General features: G+C 35.6%; 1 protein-coding gene across 1 annotated transcript; it reads right to left on the bottom strand.

Annotated features, from left to right (window-relative positions):
* Nucleotides 1-333: 333 nt before the first annotated feature.
* Nucleotides 334-17,730, bottom strand: LOC108670612 (ubiquitin-fold modifier 1). The gene is made up of 4 exons (XM_018158083.2): nucleotides 17,552-17,730; nucleotides 5,534-5,590; nucleotides 2,669-2,799; nucleotides 334-1,267 (listed from the first exon to the last, which is right to left on the bottom strand). Exons 1-4 carry the CDS (start codon nucleotides 17,554-17,556, stop codon nucleotides 1,194-1,196), a joined length of 267 nt encoding a protein of 88 aa, XP_018013572.1. The 5' UTR covers nucleotides 17,557-17,730; the 3' UTR covers nucleotides 334-1,193.
* Between the last annotated feature and the right edge of the window lie 558 nt (nucleotides 17,731-18,288).

The raw sequence follows: 18,288 nt of genomic DNA on the forward strand, positions 1-18,288 counted from the left end.
TTAACCTGCTTTTTATTGATGGTTTTACATATCTAACTGACGTGCCGTTTAAGATCAAAAAATACTGACAAATTGTTTTTTCCATAGGATCCTACAGTGGTGAACAGTCATGCGATTTAAGGTTCAAAATTTGTATAACTTCGCTAGTTTCCATTCTCGGCCGAAAAGCTTCGACTGTTCCTACTTCACGTCATGAATATAATTAACATTCCAGCTATCGATAAACTGCGTGTATTTGTAAAAATATATAATGAGAATGAAATATTGTTTGATTATTTCTTATAATCCTAACGCAGCAAGTTAAGGAAATAATCATAAGGAAAGAGAAAATAATTTCAAGACACCAGTTGTATTCCTTCGAAAAAATTCAAGTAAGAATAAATAGGACCCATTTAGCCATTACACTTGCACTTATATTAATATTAAAAGTAAAAAAAGAATTTAAGGAATGAAGAATTGTGAACGTTAACGAACAATTCGGACCAACACTACAATTGAATAACATTTGGATAATTTTTTACTTAATTCAATCTAAACTAAACTCAGAAGTTTAAGGCGCTTAACCAAAACATGTGTATTTGAAAAGTAAAAAAAATTAATATATCCACAACATGACCAAGGCTAATTCCAAGCGCTTCTAATGATCCCTGCAGTTCTCTGTGAATTTGAGAAAGTTACTAATTTTTAATACATTTTATTGTTCCAGGACCGCTGTAGAGCTGTCAAGCTCAGCGTTATTAGATGTAAATGCAGCCACGAACCAAATCCCAAGTCATGGTTTAATGCAAACAAATTCACAAAACTCGAAGAAATTTGATTAACTTCAAACATTGAAGCAATGTTAGCGCTATGTATGTCACCTAGACCCCTTTGTCCCGGTAAAAAAAGAGCATAAGTGTTACGAGCAGAAAGTACATCAATCTTTGGGCAATGTAACCTATTTATTCTTCCGAATGTAAGCAAGAAAGCTATATCTACGCATAGGCTACCACAATATCCCCCTGATAACACGATTATATCAGCATGCGCCTCTTCTTATTTAAATATGGAATAAAACCGGGCCCTGTGAACGGACTCAGGCGGGAAGAGAAGAAGTGGAAAAAGAAAAGATCGAAATTAGGAAAAAATCGAAAAAATTAAAAAAGAAAATTCGAAAAAATCGAAAATAAGCAGCCATGAAGGAAGGACGAGATTCATCTCTGCCGGGCGCCGACTCGGTCACGTGGTATGAGACGCAGCTCCGACCCGTGCTTCAGAAACACGGTTCCTGCAACACACGTGATTTATAGAACAATAGTTCCAGCAACACAGGTCATTTATAGCACAACAGTTCCTGCAACACAGGTAAATTTTAGCCATACAGTTCCTGCAACACATGTAACACAGGTAGCACAGGTAAATTACAGCACCACAGTTCGTGCAACACACGTAACACAGGTGAATTATAGCACCACAGTTCCTGCAGCACACGTAACACAGGTAAATTATAGCACAGCAGTTCCTGCAACACACATGAATTATAGCACAACAGTTCCTGCAACACACGTGAATTATAGCACAGCAGTTCCTAACGTAAATTGTTCCTGCAACTCACGTAAATTATTGCACAATTATTCCTGCAACTCACGTAAATTATAGCACAACAGTTCCTGCAACACAAGTACCTAACACAGGTAAACTACAGCACAACAGTTCCTGCAACACACGTAACACAGGTAAATTACAGCACAAAAGTTCCTGCAACACAAGTAACACAGTTAAATTATAGCACAACCGTTCCAGCAACACACGTAACACTGTTAAATTACACCATTACGATGCGTTGATAGTACCAACACAGTTCCTTGCAACGCAGGTGAATTACGAGCACTGTGAATGACACACGAGTCGCCACAATAATTAAAGTAGCTCTTCTCCGTTAAAAATGTTATGTCTTATCGAAAGTATTGTACTACGCTATGTTTAACCCTAATTCAGGAAAATGTGCATGGTTAGTAATATCTGCTGGCGAGTTAAATCCACTGGCGGCTTACGAGTCATTGACGGTATAACTCAAGCGAGGCTAAAATGATCTCATACTTCACAATCGTTAGAATTTATTTAGGTACTCATTGTGATGCGGAAGCTCCAATTGCGTCAACGGGAGTGCGGTTAATACGGCGCACATAAATCCAATTAAATTTATCCCCCCTAATAAATGACATATATGTACATGAACCATTAGTGTCAAATGGGAATGAAAGCAAAAGATGGCAGATTTAACCCACTACCGCCGTATGTCACTCCCCGGGAACTAACTTTCAACTTAAATTATACGTAAAATACCTATTGAGTGTAGCAACCTGAGGACGTTTGTACGCAACAGAGAACATTTTAAAGTTGTCGTACGTGGCGGCAAATTATACGTAAGGACGTTTGTACGCAACAGAGAACATTTTAAAGTTGTCGTACGTGGCGGCAACCATCAGTGCAAGTCATTTTGCGCTCACTAGAACGTATCTTTTTTTGGGAAGTAGGCGCGTGATAATATTGCTCCGGTTACTCGTGTCAGGCGGCAGATGTAAACCTTAAGGATCAACATAAGAAATCAAGTTTTTGCCCATTAACATCAACTGATTGAAATGATCTCAGAATGTACCGAACAATAAGTAATAACCACGGCACTTACCGGCAGTTTGGCTAGGGTTGATGCCGATGCCGTCATCAGTGATGATGGCCGACGTCTCGGGCGGCACTTTGAACTCTTCCGCCGCGAACTTCAGCACTGCGGTGAACGGCGTCCCATCGGGCACACTCAGCCTGAGCACATCAATGGCATGTCAGTTCTCCGCGCACATTATTTCCAGTAAACTGTATTTCTGGACAACACCAAATTATTTCTACTCAAAACTTTTCATTCGGTACACTCAGTCTCACCGCGTCAATGTCATGTTAGTCTTCCCCGCACATTATTTCCAGTATTATTTCCAGTATACTGTACTTCGGGACAACACTAAATTATTTCGTCTCAAAATTTATCACTCGGTACACTCAGTCTAGCCGTATAAATGTTAAGTCAGCATTTTCCTCACATTATTTCCAGTTCTTTGAATTCTTTGTACTAAAAATTAATCACCCAGTATACTCAGTCCGGCCAGCAAAGCGATTTCTTAATAAATAAATAATGAACAAATTTTCGTAAATAAGTCAGCATTTCCCTCACATTATTTCCAGTTTTTCGAATTCTTTGTACTAAAAATTCATCACTCAGTACACTCAGTCTGGCTAGGCACAGCAATTTCATGGCAGTACCAAGCCACACAATGAATATAGCAGTGGATCGATTCACTGCTATATTCATTCTAATCAATAGTAATAGCATATCAGTTTACTGATTCGTTATATAGTACGGCACGCACACTTCATATCAGGTTCAGACTTTTTTAAATTATTTTCAGCAAGAGCGTAGGCTCATTAACTAGCCTGGACACAGAACACTCGCGTCATCTCCCGGGTGCACTTTAATCAATATTTTAAGCTTACAAATTCTCTTTAATATAAACTTATGACGCGTGTAATTGTTATAAAAACGTTATACTAGATATAGAGAACCCTCATAAAGCTCAAGTTCAGCATGAGTGGAGACCAGCTTCTCGGAATATTGAATGCCAAATGGCGGCTTGAGGCGAACAAGCGAAGGTGGACAGAGCTTGTGACAACATTGCATGTATGGCTGCATGGTGATCGCTGTGTGATTTCCCAGGTTTTCTATGCATTTTTTTCAACCGATCAACTGTGTGGTTAGTCTCAACTAAAATATAGTTACCACTATGAATAGAATAGTCCAATTTCTTATTGCACTTCAGCAATTGCTTGAAAAAAACAGCAAGCTTGGAACTAGTGAAAGATGCAGGCTTGGCATTTATATCAGGGAGGGGATTTTCTACATGATTTTCTGAAAAGTCATCACACCAAACTCTTGATGCAGAGTTGTGCATTTCCGAGTCAATCATGCAATAGAAAGCTCGTATGAGAGAAACTAGAACTTTAGATAAAACTCCACAGAAACATGGATATTTTTTAAATCCTGCAAGTGGATCTTCACTGCTGCACTTGGAGCACGGCGCTGGCACAATTTGCAGCCATTGCTTCAAGAGCATTTGATGGCATTTGTGTTCCCTGTCACTTTGAACTTTAGTGATCCACGCAACGAACTCAAGATATAAATTAGAATCTTCTTCAACAAGACAAAGTGCTGAAAGAAGTCTTTGGAGAAAATTTAGCTCCTTGAAGCAAAATTTACAAGAGAGACGCCATTTGCGACTTCTTCTTTTAGATGTGGTAGACTGCTGGATCAACTGTTGAGAAAGCCATCTATCTGTGCGTTGCAAATTCACTGCAATTTGAAAGCTTCTTAGGAGCGTGTGGGAATCAACAAAGCAGGTAATTTTATCATCAGATAAATCCTTCAGCTTATTCTGAGCCACGCTAATTTGATTTACAGTTGATTCCAGCTTTGCCTGAAGATCCTCAGTCAAATTTTCAGTAATGAATTCTTTCAAAGTTCTAGAAGAATCTACGCACAAAGAGTTATTCAGCATTAATTTACTTAACAAGATGAATTCAGCATTGTCCATATCAGTGAAACTATAGCCAAGTTGGGAAAGCTTGCGGAAGAGTTTTTCACGGAATTCATGTGGCCTTCTTGGTGAAGGAAGGGCAAAATTCGACAACTCGCTCCCAAGTGATGCAGAAGTTTCAGGATTGTCAGGAATACGAGAGTTCGTTGCAGAAAAGAACTTCTGTACAATACCTGCCCAGCTAATGGCTTTCTTTACATTATCAATGGGCCAAAAATTGTGATGTTCTGCTTTAGGTAAAATAACTTCAAAAAAATACAGTACGCCTTCACCTTGAGATTCCAATTCATTTTGTATTGCACAGCTCTGGCCAGGTTCTTCACCCACCATCATTAACAATACTTCTTAAGAAGAACCAGAATAAGTTAAGACCAGACTTATCTTTCACTAATGGCCAGGCTTATTTATATTTGTTTCAAATTTTTACATCACTATTGACCTGAAAATAAATTAGGAACATGTATCAATGTTTATACAACAGAAGAATATAGTCTATAGGTATGACACCAATCGGGCAAATGTATGATTACAAATTGAAAAGACACCTAAGACATTATTTTTAAAGTAACCATTACTATTGATACTACAGTAAATCAGTACCTATATGTAAAGCAATATTTATATGACTATCAATAAATCAAAAAAATTGTACAGCTGTTATAAAACAATTTTATTCACTTTTAAATACAAACTTCTTGGTATAATAATGAGTGAAGTAGTAGGTATGTGAAATACAATAAAGTTCTCAATCTCAAATCAACGTTTCAAGACAATGAAAATATTTGTTTAATTTTTTAAATATGAGCACCTGATTAGAACATCAATAATTTTTTCCAAATATGATCTTGAATATAAAGAAGGAAGGAATTCATAATTTCTCTGTGGTGGCATGGGTTCCTAGTCATTAAACTTACACTTTGAAGGGTAGTTTAGGATCAGAAGTTAAGGTGATCTTGAAGGTGACTTTAGTTCTGGAAGAAAAACAATTATAATTAAATGGTAATTTAAAAAAAAAATACATAGGTACCGTAAACTGGGGTAACTTTGACCACTTTTTTTTCAAAATGATGCCATTTTTTACTAGATAAGTTAAACTTAAATTGAAACACGCAAAATACAGGTCTATACTCTAGCTTCACTCACCATAAATTGCTGGCTCCTGCCTCTCATAGTTTTGATGTAATTAAAAAAAAATTGCTGGTCTTTTTTACCCCAGCTCTTGGGGTTTCTTTGACCGGGTGGAAAAATCAATTTTATTTTTTGGTAAAATAACTCCAAATAACTCCATGCATTGTAGTGGAACTCTTCTAGTTACATATGCAAAATACAAATTTTAGGAAAGTGTCATAGTTTGCAAATGGGAGGCACCACCCCCAAATGGGCAAAATGTGACCATCTAATGGCAGCCATGATGGGGTAACATTGACCGGTTTGGAAATTAGGTTAAAATTACCATATATAAGACTCTGTAGAGTCTGAAACATGAAGAAAAAAACATTAATAGGTGTATCAAACATAAAATATGTTATATAGGTACCTATGGTAATTTTAACTTAATTTCCAAGCCAGTCAATGTTAACCCGTCACGGCTGTCATTAGGTGGTCAAAGTTACCCCATTGGGGGGCGGCGCCCCCCATTTGCAAACTATGACACTTTCCTAAAATTTGTCTTTTGCATATGTAACTAGAAGAGTTCTACTACAATGCATCGAAACCTGGAGTTATTTTACCAAAAAATAAAAAAATTGGAGGGGGTACTCTGACAGGCTTTAAATAATAGCTCTTTTTCATGGGTCACATTTTTAATTTTTCAACCTATTAGATATGAAAACTTTTTAAATCTTTCTATTGTGTTACGTAGCCTCAGTATTAGGCCTTTAATGCCCATTGACAAAATTTTTCTATGTCAAATAGTTTTTGAGTTTTGGGGGTTTTTGTTAAAAAACCAAAAGTGGTCAAAGTTACCCCGGGAGTCAAAGTTACCCCAGTTTACGGTATGTATTTAAAGGGCAAGGCAAAGATTGGACAAGTGCCTAAGACGAATTTCAAACAAAATTTTCCTACAATTTTGTGCACTTTAAAATTCATCCTTCAACTTAAAGATTTTTAAAATCATATTTAAAATGATTTAATAACAGTACCATAAAATGGGGTAACTTAGACTCCCGGGGTAACTTAGACCACTTTTCATTTTTTCAACAAAAACCCCCAAAACTCAAAAACTATTTGACATAGAAAAATTTTGTCAATGGACATTAAAGGCCTAATACTGAGGCTATATAACACAATAGTAAGATTTAAAAAGTTTGCATATCTAATAGGTTAAAAAATTTAAAAAGTTTGCATATCTAACAGGTTAAAAAATTTAAAATGTGACCCACAAAAAAAAAGCTATTATTTGAAGCCTGTCAGAGTACCCCCTACAATTTTTTTATTTTTTGGTAAAATAACTCCAGGTCTTGATGCATTGTAGTAGAACTCTTCTAGTTACATATGCAAATGACAAATTTTAGGAAAGTGTCATAGTTTGCAAATAGGGGGCACAACCCCCAAATGGGGGAACTTAGACCACCTAATTTCAGCCATCAGGGTAACATAGACCAGCTTGGAAGTTAATATAAAATAGCCATTTATAACATATTTTGTGTTTGACAACCTATTACTGTTTTTTCTTTATGTTTCAGACTCTACAGAGTCTTATATATGGTAATTTTAACTTAATTTCCAAGCCAGTCAATATTACCCCATCAGGGCTGCCATTAGGTAGTCACATTTCCCCCATGCTGGGGTGACGCCCCCCATTAGCAAACTATGACCTTTTCCTCAAGTTTGTCATTTGCATATGTAACTAGAAAAGCTCTACTACAATGCACCAAAACCTGGAGTTATTCAGAGTTATTTTACCAAAAAAATATAATTGATTTTACCACCCAGTCTAAGATACCCCAAAAGCTGGGGTAACAAAGACAATCACTTTTTTTTTTAAATTACATAAAAACTATGAGAGGCAGGAGCCAGCAATTTATGGTGAGGGAACCTAGAGTATAGACCTGCATTTTGCATGTTTCAATTCAAGTTTAATTTAGCTAGTAAAAAAATGGCATCATTTAAAAAAAAGTGGTCTAGGTTACCCCATTTTATGGTAATAGAGATGGTTTCAACTGATGTGTGTGAATTTTATGTATTCAAGGTAACAAGTTATTTTTGATAGTGCCAATTTTTTAACTTTAGTTGGAAAATATCTTGTCAATGGTATTTTGTATGTCATAAAAAATGTTCAGAATACATGCATATACTTGCCATAACAATGAAAATTACTTAACCCTTTATGCCCTGGCGTGACGAATTTGTCACACCAGGGACTAGCTACCTTTTCCAACAATTTCACGTTTTCTGTCATTTTTTCGAAAAATTCACATGAATAAAAAAGTCTTAGATTTATTTTTTACATATGTGTACCAAGTTTCAAAGTTATCTGTCAGTAAATAACCAAAATATAATTTCCAATTTCCAATGGCAATGTCCAATTTCTTTTGGAAATTCTATTTCGGTTATTTACTAACAGATAACTTTGAAACTTGGTACACATATGTAAAAAATAAATCTAAGACTTTTTTGTTTGTAGGAATTTTTCAAAAAAGTGAAAAAAAACGTGAAATTCTTAGAAAACCGCCAAAAAGGGGGTACTGTAGAAATCTATCTCCTCCTATGATTTTCAAGCTACAACATCGAGATGCATATCATTTGATGCGTAAGGACCATATCTATCGATTGGTCTTTGCTGTTTTTCAAAATTTTAATTTTTGTGGGTGGGGTGGGCATTTTTCAAAAAAAATTATTTCTACCCCCACCCTTTCGAATTTCCCCTCCCCTTTTTTCAAAATATTTTCAAAACTTTAACGAAATTGAAAAAAAAGCTTTGACCAATCTCTAGATCTTTTATTTGCAAATCGAACGGTTTATTACTCATTGCTGTAGCTTAAAAACTCTGGGAGGAAATAGGTTTGCAGTGACAATAAGTGTGAATGTTCAGTTGAGCGCGACAAAGTCCCGAGCGCCTCGAAATAAGCATTCAAGGTGACATGGATGCAAGACTAGACATTACTGGAGCCGAAATTCAGTCAAGGATAGTGGGAACGACTGCATGAGCACCATCCCACACGACAGCAGCCGGGTAACTTGAGATCAGCGTCTTCAGGTTGCATATTTATGTGCCCAACCAGTAATTTTCGCCTATATTAAATGTGAAAGAACTCCCCCACCCCTAACACTTTCACGAACTGTCGTCAAGGCATAAATCAACGTACAGAGATGATTTTGGTACCATTGGATAGGTCAGAATGTCAGCTTCGAAGTGAGACTTAAAACCGAAAAAGTGAATTTTACAATTTTTGTCCCAGAAATTCAGGGCGTAAAGGGTTAATGCCCTGCTTCTTAGAGAAGAGAAGTGAGATGGGAATGGTTGCAACGATTCAATGAAATTCATTATCAGTTCCCAGATCACCAGTTTTATCTCTAACCTTGTACTAGTTGGGAAAAGTCCTACTTTTTTCTGAAACCATACCATCAACCAGGGCTACTCAGGACGACTTTGAAGGTATTTCATTCATAACTTCTTAACATGAAACATTTCATAAACAAGTTTAGGCTCATTTCAAAGCTCTTTGCAAGGGCTATCACATGGCTTCTCCAAAAAAATTCTATATGCTATTCGTAACGTGCCAGAAGCAAAAATAAAAAGTGTCCCGAGTAGCCCCGTCGAACGGGGCTACTTGGGACACTTGGAATAAAACTTAATTTTAAAACATTTGAAGCATGCAGAGTGTACTCATCCATTACTAATAGTACTCTGAAGTCCTCCTCTTTCATTGTAGATGATGTAGAGGTAGAATAAATGGCATTTTCTGTGATTTTTACTTGTTTTTCCTTTATTGATATGATATTACCATATACATTAATTACCGTATTATTGATGTGATATTACCATATCCATGAACAGGCCATTGAGAATTTCAACTACCTTGTCCACTGCAAGCTTCGTATCAGCAGCCTTATAGCATTTTTTCTGTATCTGTAAGCTTACAGGACGGCTTGTAATTTCACAGCATTTTAATTGGGTTAGGTGAATTTACTATAAAAAAAGATCATGAAAAACATAGGTACCTGAAACAGAAAGGAATGTTTTAGTGACAACCATCATATGTTTTGGAGAAATAAATCATAGTTTAGGTCAATTACTTTTCATTCTATGATGCCTGGTGCACAATTCTATATATGACATTCTATGCACAATTTTGTGATGACTGATGATGCAGTAAATTTTTGATAAGTGAAATTTTTTTTGCTGAGCGAGGTAAATGTAATCAATATTCTTTGTTTTTAATCAATTTTTTCTTAACTGGAGCCTTTGCTAACTGAGGTTCTACTGTAAATCCGTTTTTGGGGGTGTCCCGAATAGCCCCGGGGTGGTGTCCCGAGTAGCCCCACCGTGCGGAAATGGCCGCCATTTTTGGGGGGATTGAGGTATGTAAATTCCGCAAATAAAGTTTTCATGCTGACACTTGTCTACCACTTTTTTCTAAGCAAAATTTTGTAATAATGTGGGAAATTTCCCACAGTTACTTAGTTTGTTAATTTCTTTTACTTTGTTTCATTAGAATAAGATTATTGTTGCGTTCAATCTAGGGTAAGTTTATTGTTAGGGAGTTCAATTCAGGGCCGGGATTTCCGAAGTCAGAGTTGGAACTGGGACTCCGCAAGACCTTTTTTGTGAACCTACAAATTACCTGTCGTCAGCTGCCGCTACATCATCAGCAATTTTCAACCCTAAGTCTAATCATCTCCCTAGAACTGTGATTGGTCTATTCCTTGGTTTGCGTGCCTGATTTTCTTTCATTTTGTTAAGTTCGCTTAAGTCTATGCTTAATTTTCATGTGAGATGCTTCAGACTTCAATTATCTTATTTATTCAAATTTAATTGTTAACTTGAGTTGACGAGGCTCTAACTAAAGCTCTGTCGTGGAGTTTATGCCAAGTCGCTTTAACTTTAATCTTGCTTCAAACCATCCAATCTTCAACTTTACTAACTGTCTTTCCGTCTGAAGCATCCTCCTTCTACTGATTTCTTCTTTTTTCCTTGAATTCAACTCTTCCCTAAGAGTGCGTTAGCACACTGAGCGGCAATATTATCTCAGGTGATTACATTTTATTTGCCACCAACTAATTTTACTTCACTGCTTTCCGCTCTTGCTAATGTTCCGCATTTATTTTTACTATAATGAAAATTTACGTAAAATCCATTCTTGACAGTATGAACTACAAGCTGGTGTGTAGCTGGTGGTGACTCGGCCGCTTCCATGCCAACTTTTGCAGCAGTTCGTCTCTAGATGCGGTTCCAGCCCTCATATCAAATTGATTTACCAATTTGATGAAGAGATTCCGTTCCTCGGCTGCGAGAATGCAGGCCCTCAAGAACTCTATTCAAGTCAATTCTCTTGCCAATAAACGTTTCTAAAGTTTATCTTGCATCACTGCCTATAATTGAATAACGATTGTATGAAAATAGTCATAATAAGGCAAATATTTTTTTTACTACAGACCTTAGAAGAAGTAACTTTTCAAAATATCGTTTTTCACCATTTGTTTTGGGAATTTTTCAAAGCTAGTAAATGTAATATTTTTTAACTTCCTTTATACTACATAGATAGGAAAAATGTTGATGTTTACACCACTATATTTAGTTTTGACATATTCCAATTAGTCTTGCTACTAAAACAGTTTTATGCTATGTCGGAGCACTGTCCCGAGTTACCCCACCCATCCCGAGTAGCCCCGGTTGACAGTATACTGTAATTTCAGTAGGTGGAAAATCTTTTGGCTTTAACATAGTGTATTTTTGCTCAATTGAATAAATAGTGGTTCACAAACTTGTCATTTCACCAAATTTTGAACTTTTGCAATCCAGTTCCATGCTCCAGCCAAAATATCCTGCATGATGAGTCAACCAAAACGTTTTATCAGTGATTGCAATGTTGCCGGAAGGCATTATTGCTTTTTCTCCACTCAACCCATGTGTCATTAACCAATTTTCCTACTCAATGCATCCATTTGTTTCATATCGTTTCAGAACAGAGGTAATAATTAAATTCCATTCAAGCCAAGTTTAATTCAGTAACTAAAATGCTGCCAAGACAGTTAAATGCATCAAGTAAGTTCTGCAATACTGTTGGGTGAGTGGAGCTCTTCCAGATAATATATATATATATATATATATATATATGTCTTCCTTAATACTGCATTTTCCACATCTTTTTAACCATTGCATTATTTATCTGCATTACTTGAGCTAATTGGGCACAACCCTACCATAATCTAGTTAACCTTGTTTTAAGTGTACATAGACATAATGATGATGCGGTCCTTGTTTTACCTATATAACTTCACTTGCATTATTGTGTCAAATCAACTTCTAATGTTGTTTGCTTTGTGTTTATTAATAATAATTTTTGCTTCAATAACTCTTATAATCTAACTTACTAGACTAAATTTAATTATCAATCCTTAATTTACTAAATATATGTTCATTTTTCAGTTATAGCATGATTGCTTCAAGTTAATCTCTAAATTCAGGCATGATAGATTGTAACCTGCTTTGCATCATAGTCACATTATGCGCAGTATATTTCATTTGTAATTTTTATTTCTTTCAGCTGTCTGAAGACCTTATGCGCCATTGCCCGTCCTGTGCTCCCTATTCCATATCACTAGTTACCAAACACAAAGTCCCATAGACCTAAAGCACTATAAGCAATATTGTCTCTGTACATTTATTGGCATGTCAGTTGTATTTTAAAATCCCATAATAAAACATAACTCTTTTGGCAACTCTTTACTTACACCAATATTAGACCAATTCAGCTTCACTTAAGTGGGTTACGAGTTAATACCCCTGCGGCTGACACAGGAACAGCATAGTTATGGTTACGTCAGACTGCATTATAACTGCATTAATTCTTCATTAAAAATGCAAACAATATATTATCACATGTTCAGTACAATTGTCAAATAAATTACAATTTGGCTATATTCATTGCTTTAAACCACTTTTAGAACCAATCGGTCCAGTCAAATGTAGGGTTTACAAAAGTCTATTGCCATTGATTGTTAATGTAAAGAACTAGACATGTGTTTAGGCTACTAACTTCTTGTAAAAGTTGTACCACATATTTCCATGCTTTGTCACAATTGAAGTAAAAAATGTATAAAAAAAATTTTAAAGACCACACTTTTCATGTGGACTAAAAAGTAGAAAATAATTTTTTGGCAGCTACTAATCTCTGTTTGCTTTCATTCTCTTGGTCTTTTGTATTTCAGTTAAAATATTTTACAACATCTAAAACGAAAAACGTGGGGCGCATATGTATTTAATTGTTTGGTGATTACTTGATATGATGAATATGATGGTTCATTGAACATTTGATAAGTGTATTGCTGATATATCTGATTTGAGCAAATTTTGTTATTTACTGTTGGTATATTGATTTATCAAGTTTCATCCAATATAGGTAGTTTGAAATGTGTATAAGTAATTCAAGCAAGTAAAGATATGAATCATGAATAACGCAGGTCAGGGTATGTGAAAATTTTTAAAGAATCAAATTTTGAGAATTTTAAATGAACGTGTGGACTATATCTAATCAATTTAAGAGGCATATTAAGACATTTGAAAAGGAAATGCATTAAGTATCTAAATAGTTCACCATTAAATAGCTCACTATCAAATCAAAGGTATATGGAGTAACGAATAGTGATAGAGAAATTTGAAATAGTGGTTGAATTCAAAATTGAAATTAAGGCATGCCTAAATGAAGATGCGCCCCACGTTTTTGTTTTAGATGTTGTAAAATATTTTAACTGAAATACAAAAGACCAAGAGAATGAAAGCAAACAGAGATCAGTAGCTGCCGAAAAATTATTTTCTTCTTTTTAGTCCACATGAAAAACGTGGTCTTTAAAAATGTTTTTTATACATTTTATTTTCTACTTTTTAGTTTTATGTTAGTTTGTATGCTTGTGCTGATCAAATCTTGCAATCAAAATTTCAATTTCCTTTTTATAAAGAATAAGAACAACACAACTTCTCTAGCCGTCGCTTCTTTTGGGTGGCCGTTTCCTTCACCATTTTCGAAAGTTATACTCACCAATATATAAATATAAAATGTTCACTGTAATAGAAGATGAAAAGAAATGTGAAAATGACTACAGTAGATTGTCACTGTCCTATCAAATGAACTATTCACTTCACTTCTCTCACTCTAAACTAGCTAAACAAATTTTCACTTCGCAACCACGATTTATTTAATTTTTCAAAACTTTTCTTTCTTTACATTTGTTGTGCGTTTTTAGGGGCGCGCGTTCTCAAATTTTAAAAGTCCGTCACAAGTGCAAGAATTAACCACGTTTGTTAGTTCTGAAAATCGCCGCTTTAGAGGGAATGGCGCTGCGATCAAATTTCCAGCTTGTAAATTAATTTGTTTATAATAGTGATAAATACGCCTGGAAACGTGCAAAAAATTATTGATTATTGTATTGTCATCGGGAGCTGAGCTTCCCTAAAAGTTTCAGAGCACTAGCTAGGGGTAAGTTGGTGAAATATCGATTGCAAGATTTGATCATCACAAACTGACAGACAGACAGACAGACGGACACGAAAGCGAGCTAAGAAAAACGTAAAATTCAACACCTGAAATGAGAATTTTCAAGTAAAATGTGAAAACTAATGTCATGTGAATTTTTTCATTAGAAGTATATTACAAAGTCTATTTGTGGAAAGTTTTCTAGGAGCTAAAGCCATAAGGGAAAATTAATATTGAATAAAATAACTTTGCCACAAATTTATTTGTTGATATTCAACAATAATAAGTACTAATTACACAATTGTATTAAATTTAATAAGAATTAAAATGTATTTTGTGTCAATAATGGTGCACAAAACGTTGCTAAAAATTATTGCTTTAGGGTAAACGCGGTATATTCTGACATCATGGGTAATTCCGTCAACTCTCATTAAGCTTTTTGTCATTAAGCTTTGTTTTAGTTCCATGCATTCGTTGATGGTTGAAATGGTGACGTCATACATTTGCGCATCAAACTACTGCCAAAACACTAGGTCTTGGCCATCTAGCGGGAAAATATTGAGATCCAAAGAGAGACAATGCACGCTACCCAGTGAGATCATCGAAAAATGTGTCAAATTTGACAGTTGACCATGCTTTAACAAATAGTGAATAACTGTTTGTATAGGAAGAATATTATGGTTTGAGACTCCTAAATACATCTGTGAATATATTAGGAATCCTTTAAGTTTACTTGTATTTGCTGATTTCAAGTGGTAAATAAATTAATAGATGATTAAGTTGAGAAATGGATTTAGACACATGAAAACTAATTCCGTCACAACTTGAATTGGACACACACAGATCGTTCCAAGCTGTGTACAAAAATTAAAATTTGCTTAATTAAAAGCTTAATAGTTGTTAATTAAAAGCGTAATTAAGTAGTGTTCAATATTCATTAGCGTTCTAATTCAAAGCCATGTTGTATTCCAATACAGCTCACACAGCAAACAGAATTCAAACATGTGGATGACGGCATTACGTATCAGTAGAATTTGAAGCGCGGACAGAATACGCCTCACCACGAGCCAAATATAGCCACACACAGTGACGAAATATAGGGATTTTGTAGTTTTGCATTCTAAAGGCTTTTAAATAAATATGGCAACATTTTGTGACGTTTCATCGTTGCTGACGCGTAGTGCAGTGTTTTGAGAGTCACGTAAAGCAAACAGAACTTGAGTAATGCATACGGTTATTTTTTTATAGTTTTTCATTTCTCGATGCGTCCTTAATGTGACGGAATATACCGCGTTTACCCTAAATGTATAGCATGCAATGTCACATGCGCTACGTGGCATGTGTGTAATTACCAAAACATCCTGCTTTCAACACTTTTGTGGCATTCAAAACTGATTGAACATGTCGGCATATCCTCGACTTCCCAGATATTGTGAATATTTTTAACTGTGATATGTCATAGTTCTAATATCTTGACCCTAGGGTAAACGCGGTATATTCCGACACATTAAGGACGCATCGAGAAATGAAAAACTATAAAAAAATAACTGTATGCGTTACTCAAGTTCTGTTTGCTTTATTTGACTCGCAAAACACCGTACTATGCGCCAGCAACGATGAAACGTCACAAAATGTTGCCATATTTATTTAAAAGCCTTTAGAATGCAAACCTACAAAATCCCTATATTCCGACACTGTGTGTGGCAATATTCGGCACGTGGTGAGTCGTATTGCATCAGCGCTTCAAATTTAACTGATACGTAATGCCGACATCCACGTGTTCGAATTCCGTTCGCTGTGTGAGCTGTTTCGGGATACAACACGGCTTTTAATTAGAACACTAACGAATATTGAACACTACTTAATTACGTTTTAATTAACAGCTATTAGGCTTTTAATTAAGCAAATTTCAATTTTTGTACAAAGCTTGGAATGATATGTGTGAAAAAAAGTGGTCTAAGTTACCCCATTTTACGGTATTGATCGTGTCGATTTTGCCGGCCGGGAGGATGTCGGTAAGTAGTCCCACCATTGTCATGCAGGTTCGTACTGTTGACGTACAGGTTCATACCCTACTTGCCACAACCAGTCCAGTCATTCATTAGAAGGCACATCTAAAGCCATGTTGCCTTCTTTAGTTCTGTAATTCTTGTCTGATTGAATTGTGATCTATGAATGAATATTCATTACTGTGCTGACTCTTAGAACCTGAGTCCTGAGTTGACGCGTTAGCAATCTAGGCAACTCATATCCAACCACAACACAATGCGGATACATGTTTGTGTGTACGGTCAGTGTGATTACGTAATTTGCGTTGCCGCGCATCCATATATAAACTATTTTAGCTTTCTAAAAGTACGGCGCACGCCGCATTTTTTCACCGGCATAGTACGGTGCACCGCACAGGTTGTTAAAATGACAATATAAATTCCCGCGCACCTGGCACATCTTCCTGACCATGGCCAGTAGCTGTACGCCTGTGCCTGTGCAACCTACGAAAGCTGGACCTGGTCATTTTGTCAGTCATTTTGCAACAAACAAAAGTAAGTATGAATGTATGATATTTTAATATTCAATTCTATATTATTGTATTGTATGTGTAGGCTACAATCTACATCGTATTGCATTGCTGACTCTGAGAAAATGGCAACATGCTCTGTTGCTAATTTGACATTTGAAACTTGTTTATATCAAAGTTAGACTTAATTCTAAATATGAAATTTTAAAAATTATTCAATTTTAAAATATTTATTTGACTTTAACTTTACATGTGAATTTGATAGAAGAATTATAGGTGAGTAGTGAGTTGAAAAGGAAGTAGGCTAACTGAAAAGGAAGTTTTTAGAAAACTTGAAAAACTGCTGAAACTCTATATAAAAATAAAGTCCAATTTATTATTTCTGAATGATTTATGATGAAATTGAGGTTAATAAGAGTTCAAGTTTAAATCTTATAGCCTAGTTATAGGTAGTACATTCATTTTATTTGAACAAAAAAAACTAGAAGTTAGGCTATAGTAATAAGCAACTGCTCATAAAGAATATATTTTTACAATTTACTTTCAACCATAATCAGAAGAAAAATGTGCCCAATTGGGCATTATTATTAGCTATATCCCCATAACATAAGAATATATTAGCTCTCTAACAAGATTCTATTATTTATTCAAATACATGTAAATTTTTACATTATTACACTACTAGGATACACTGAATCAGACTAATAAACGTTAATGAATAAAATCGTGCACAGCTTGAGACAGAATTTGGAATAAAAAAAATCATCGCACTCGCTCACCCCATTATGTGTATAGTTGGACGTTCAACTAAATCATGAATAAGTGGAGAGTGAGGAAGTAAACAAACTTGTCCGAGTTACATCCAGCAGACAGCTGTTGCAGCTGGTGGGAAGGCCGCTACTTCTACTTCTGATGGAAAAACACTGATTGGGAGTTGGAACTAAAGTACACCACGTCATGTAGGAAATTCATTTTAAAATTTAACTGCCAGATTTTAGGTTGAAAAATACACAGGCCTATATTTTCTTCTTTGCTTAAGAACTGATCTAATCATCATCCTAATTCATAGAGTTTGCATCTGGCAGTGGTCGAGGACGCACGTAGTGTTTGCGGGTCCCAACTTTCTCACTTTTTACTATGCCGGTTTGACTTATCTCGCGAATTTTGTAATCTATGAACAAGGCACGAAATGGAAAAGAATCGGCGACAGGCCACATCAGGCCTACACTTCAGAGCCGACATCACTATGTTATGTTATGTTATGTTATATATCACTAGCAAGTTAGCACCGAATCGACACTTCAGCGACGATTCGGTCAAGTTAGCTAGGGATTGATCGGAATGGATTCAAGGATCCCGTAATTTCAAATACCAAATAATTGATAATTTTGAGTTAATAACTTTTCAGTTATTTAGAAAACTTTGAACTGTAACCACTAGGCCACACAGTGGCATATTTGAGATCACAACGACAGGAGGTAATTCTGCGATTTTCAGAATCAACGACAGGTATAAT

The sequence above is a fragment of the Hyalella azteca genome, unplaced genomic scaffold (assembly GCF_000764305.2).
Source record: "Hyalella azteca isolate HAZT.00-mixed unplaced genomic scaffold, Hazt_2.0.2 contig14358, whole genome shotgun sequence".
In the NCBI taxonomy this organism is placed as follows: Eukaryota; Metazoa; Arthropoda; class Malacostraca; order Amphipoda; family Hyalellidae; genus Hyalella; species Hyalella azteca.

Bases quoted from the DNA above. Each gene is read 5' to 3' on its own strand.
- LOC108670612 (XM_018158083.2), bottom strand. The intron at 2,800-5,533 runs GTAAGTTTAATG...TGATGTGCTCAG, and splicing joins CCTAAACTACCCTTCAAAGT to GCTGAGTGTGCCCGATGGGA. The intron at 1,268-2,668 runs GTAAGTGCCGTG...CGTGTGTTGCAG, and splicing joins CAACCCTAGCCAAACTGCCG to GAACCGTGTTTCTGAAGCAC.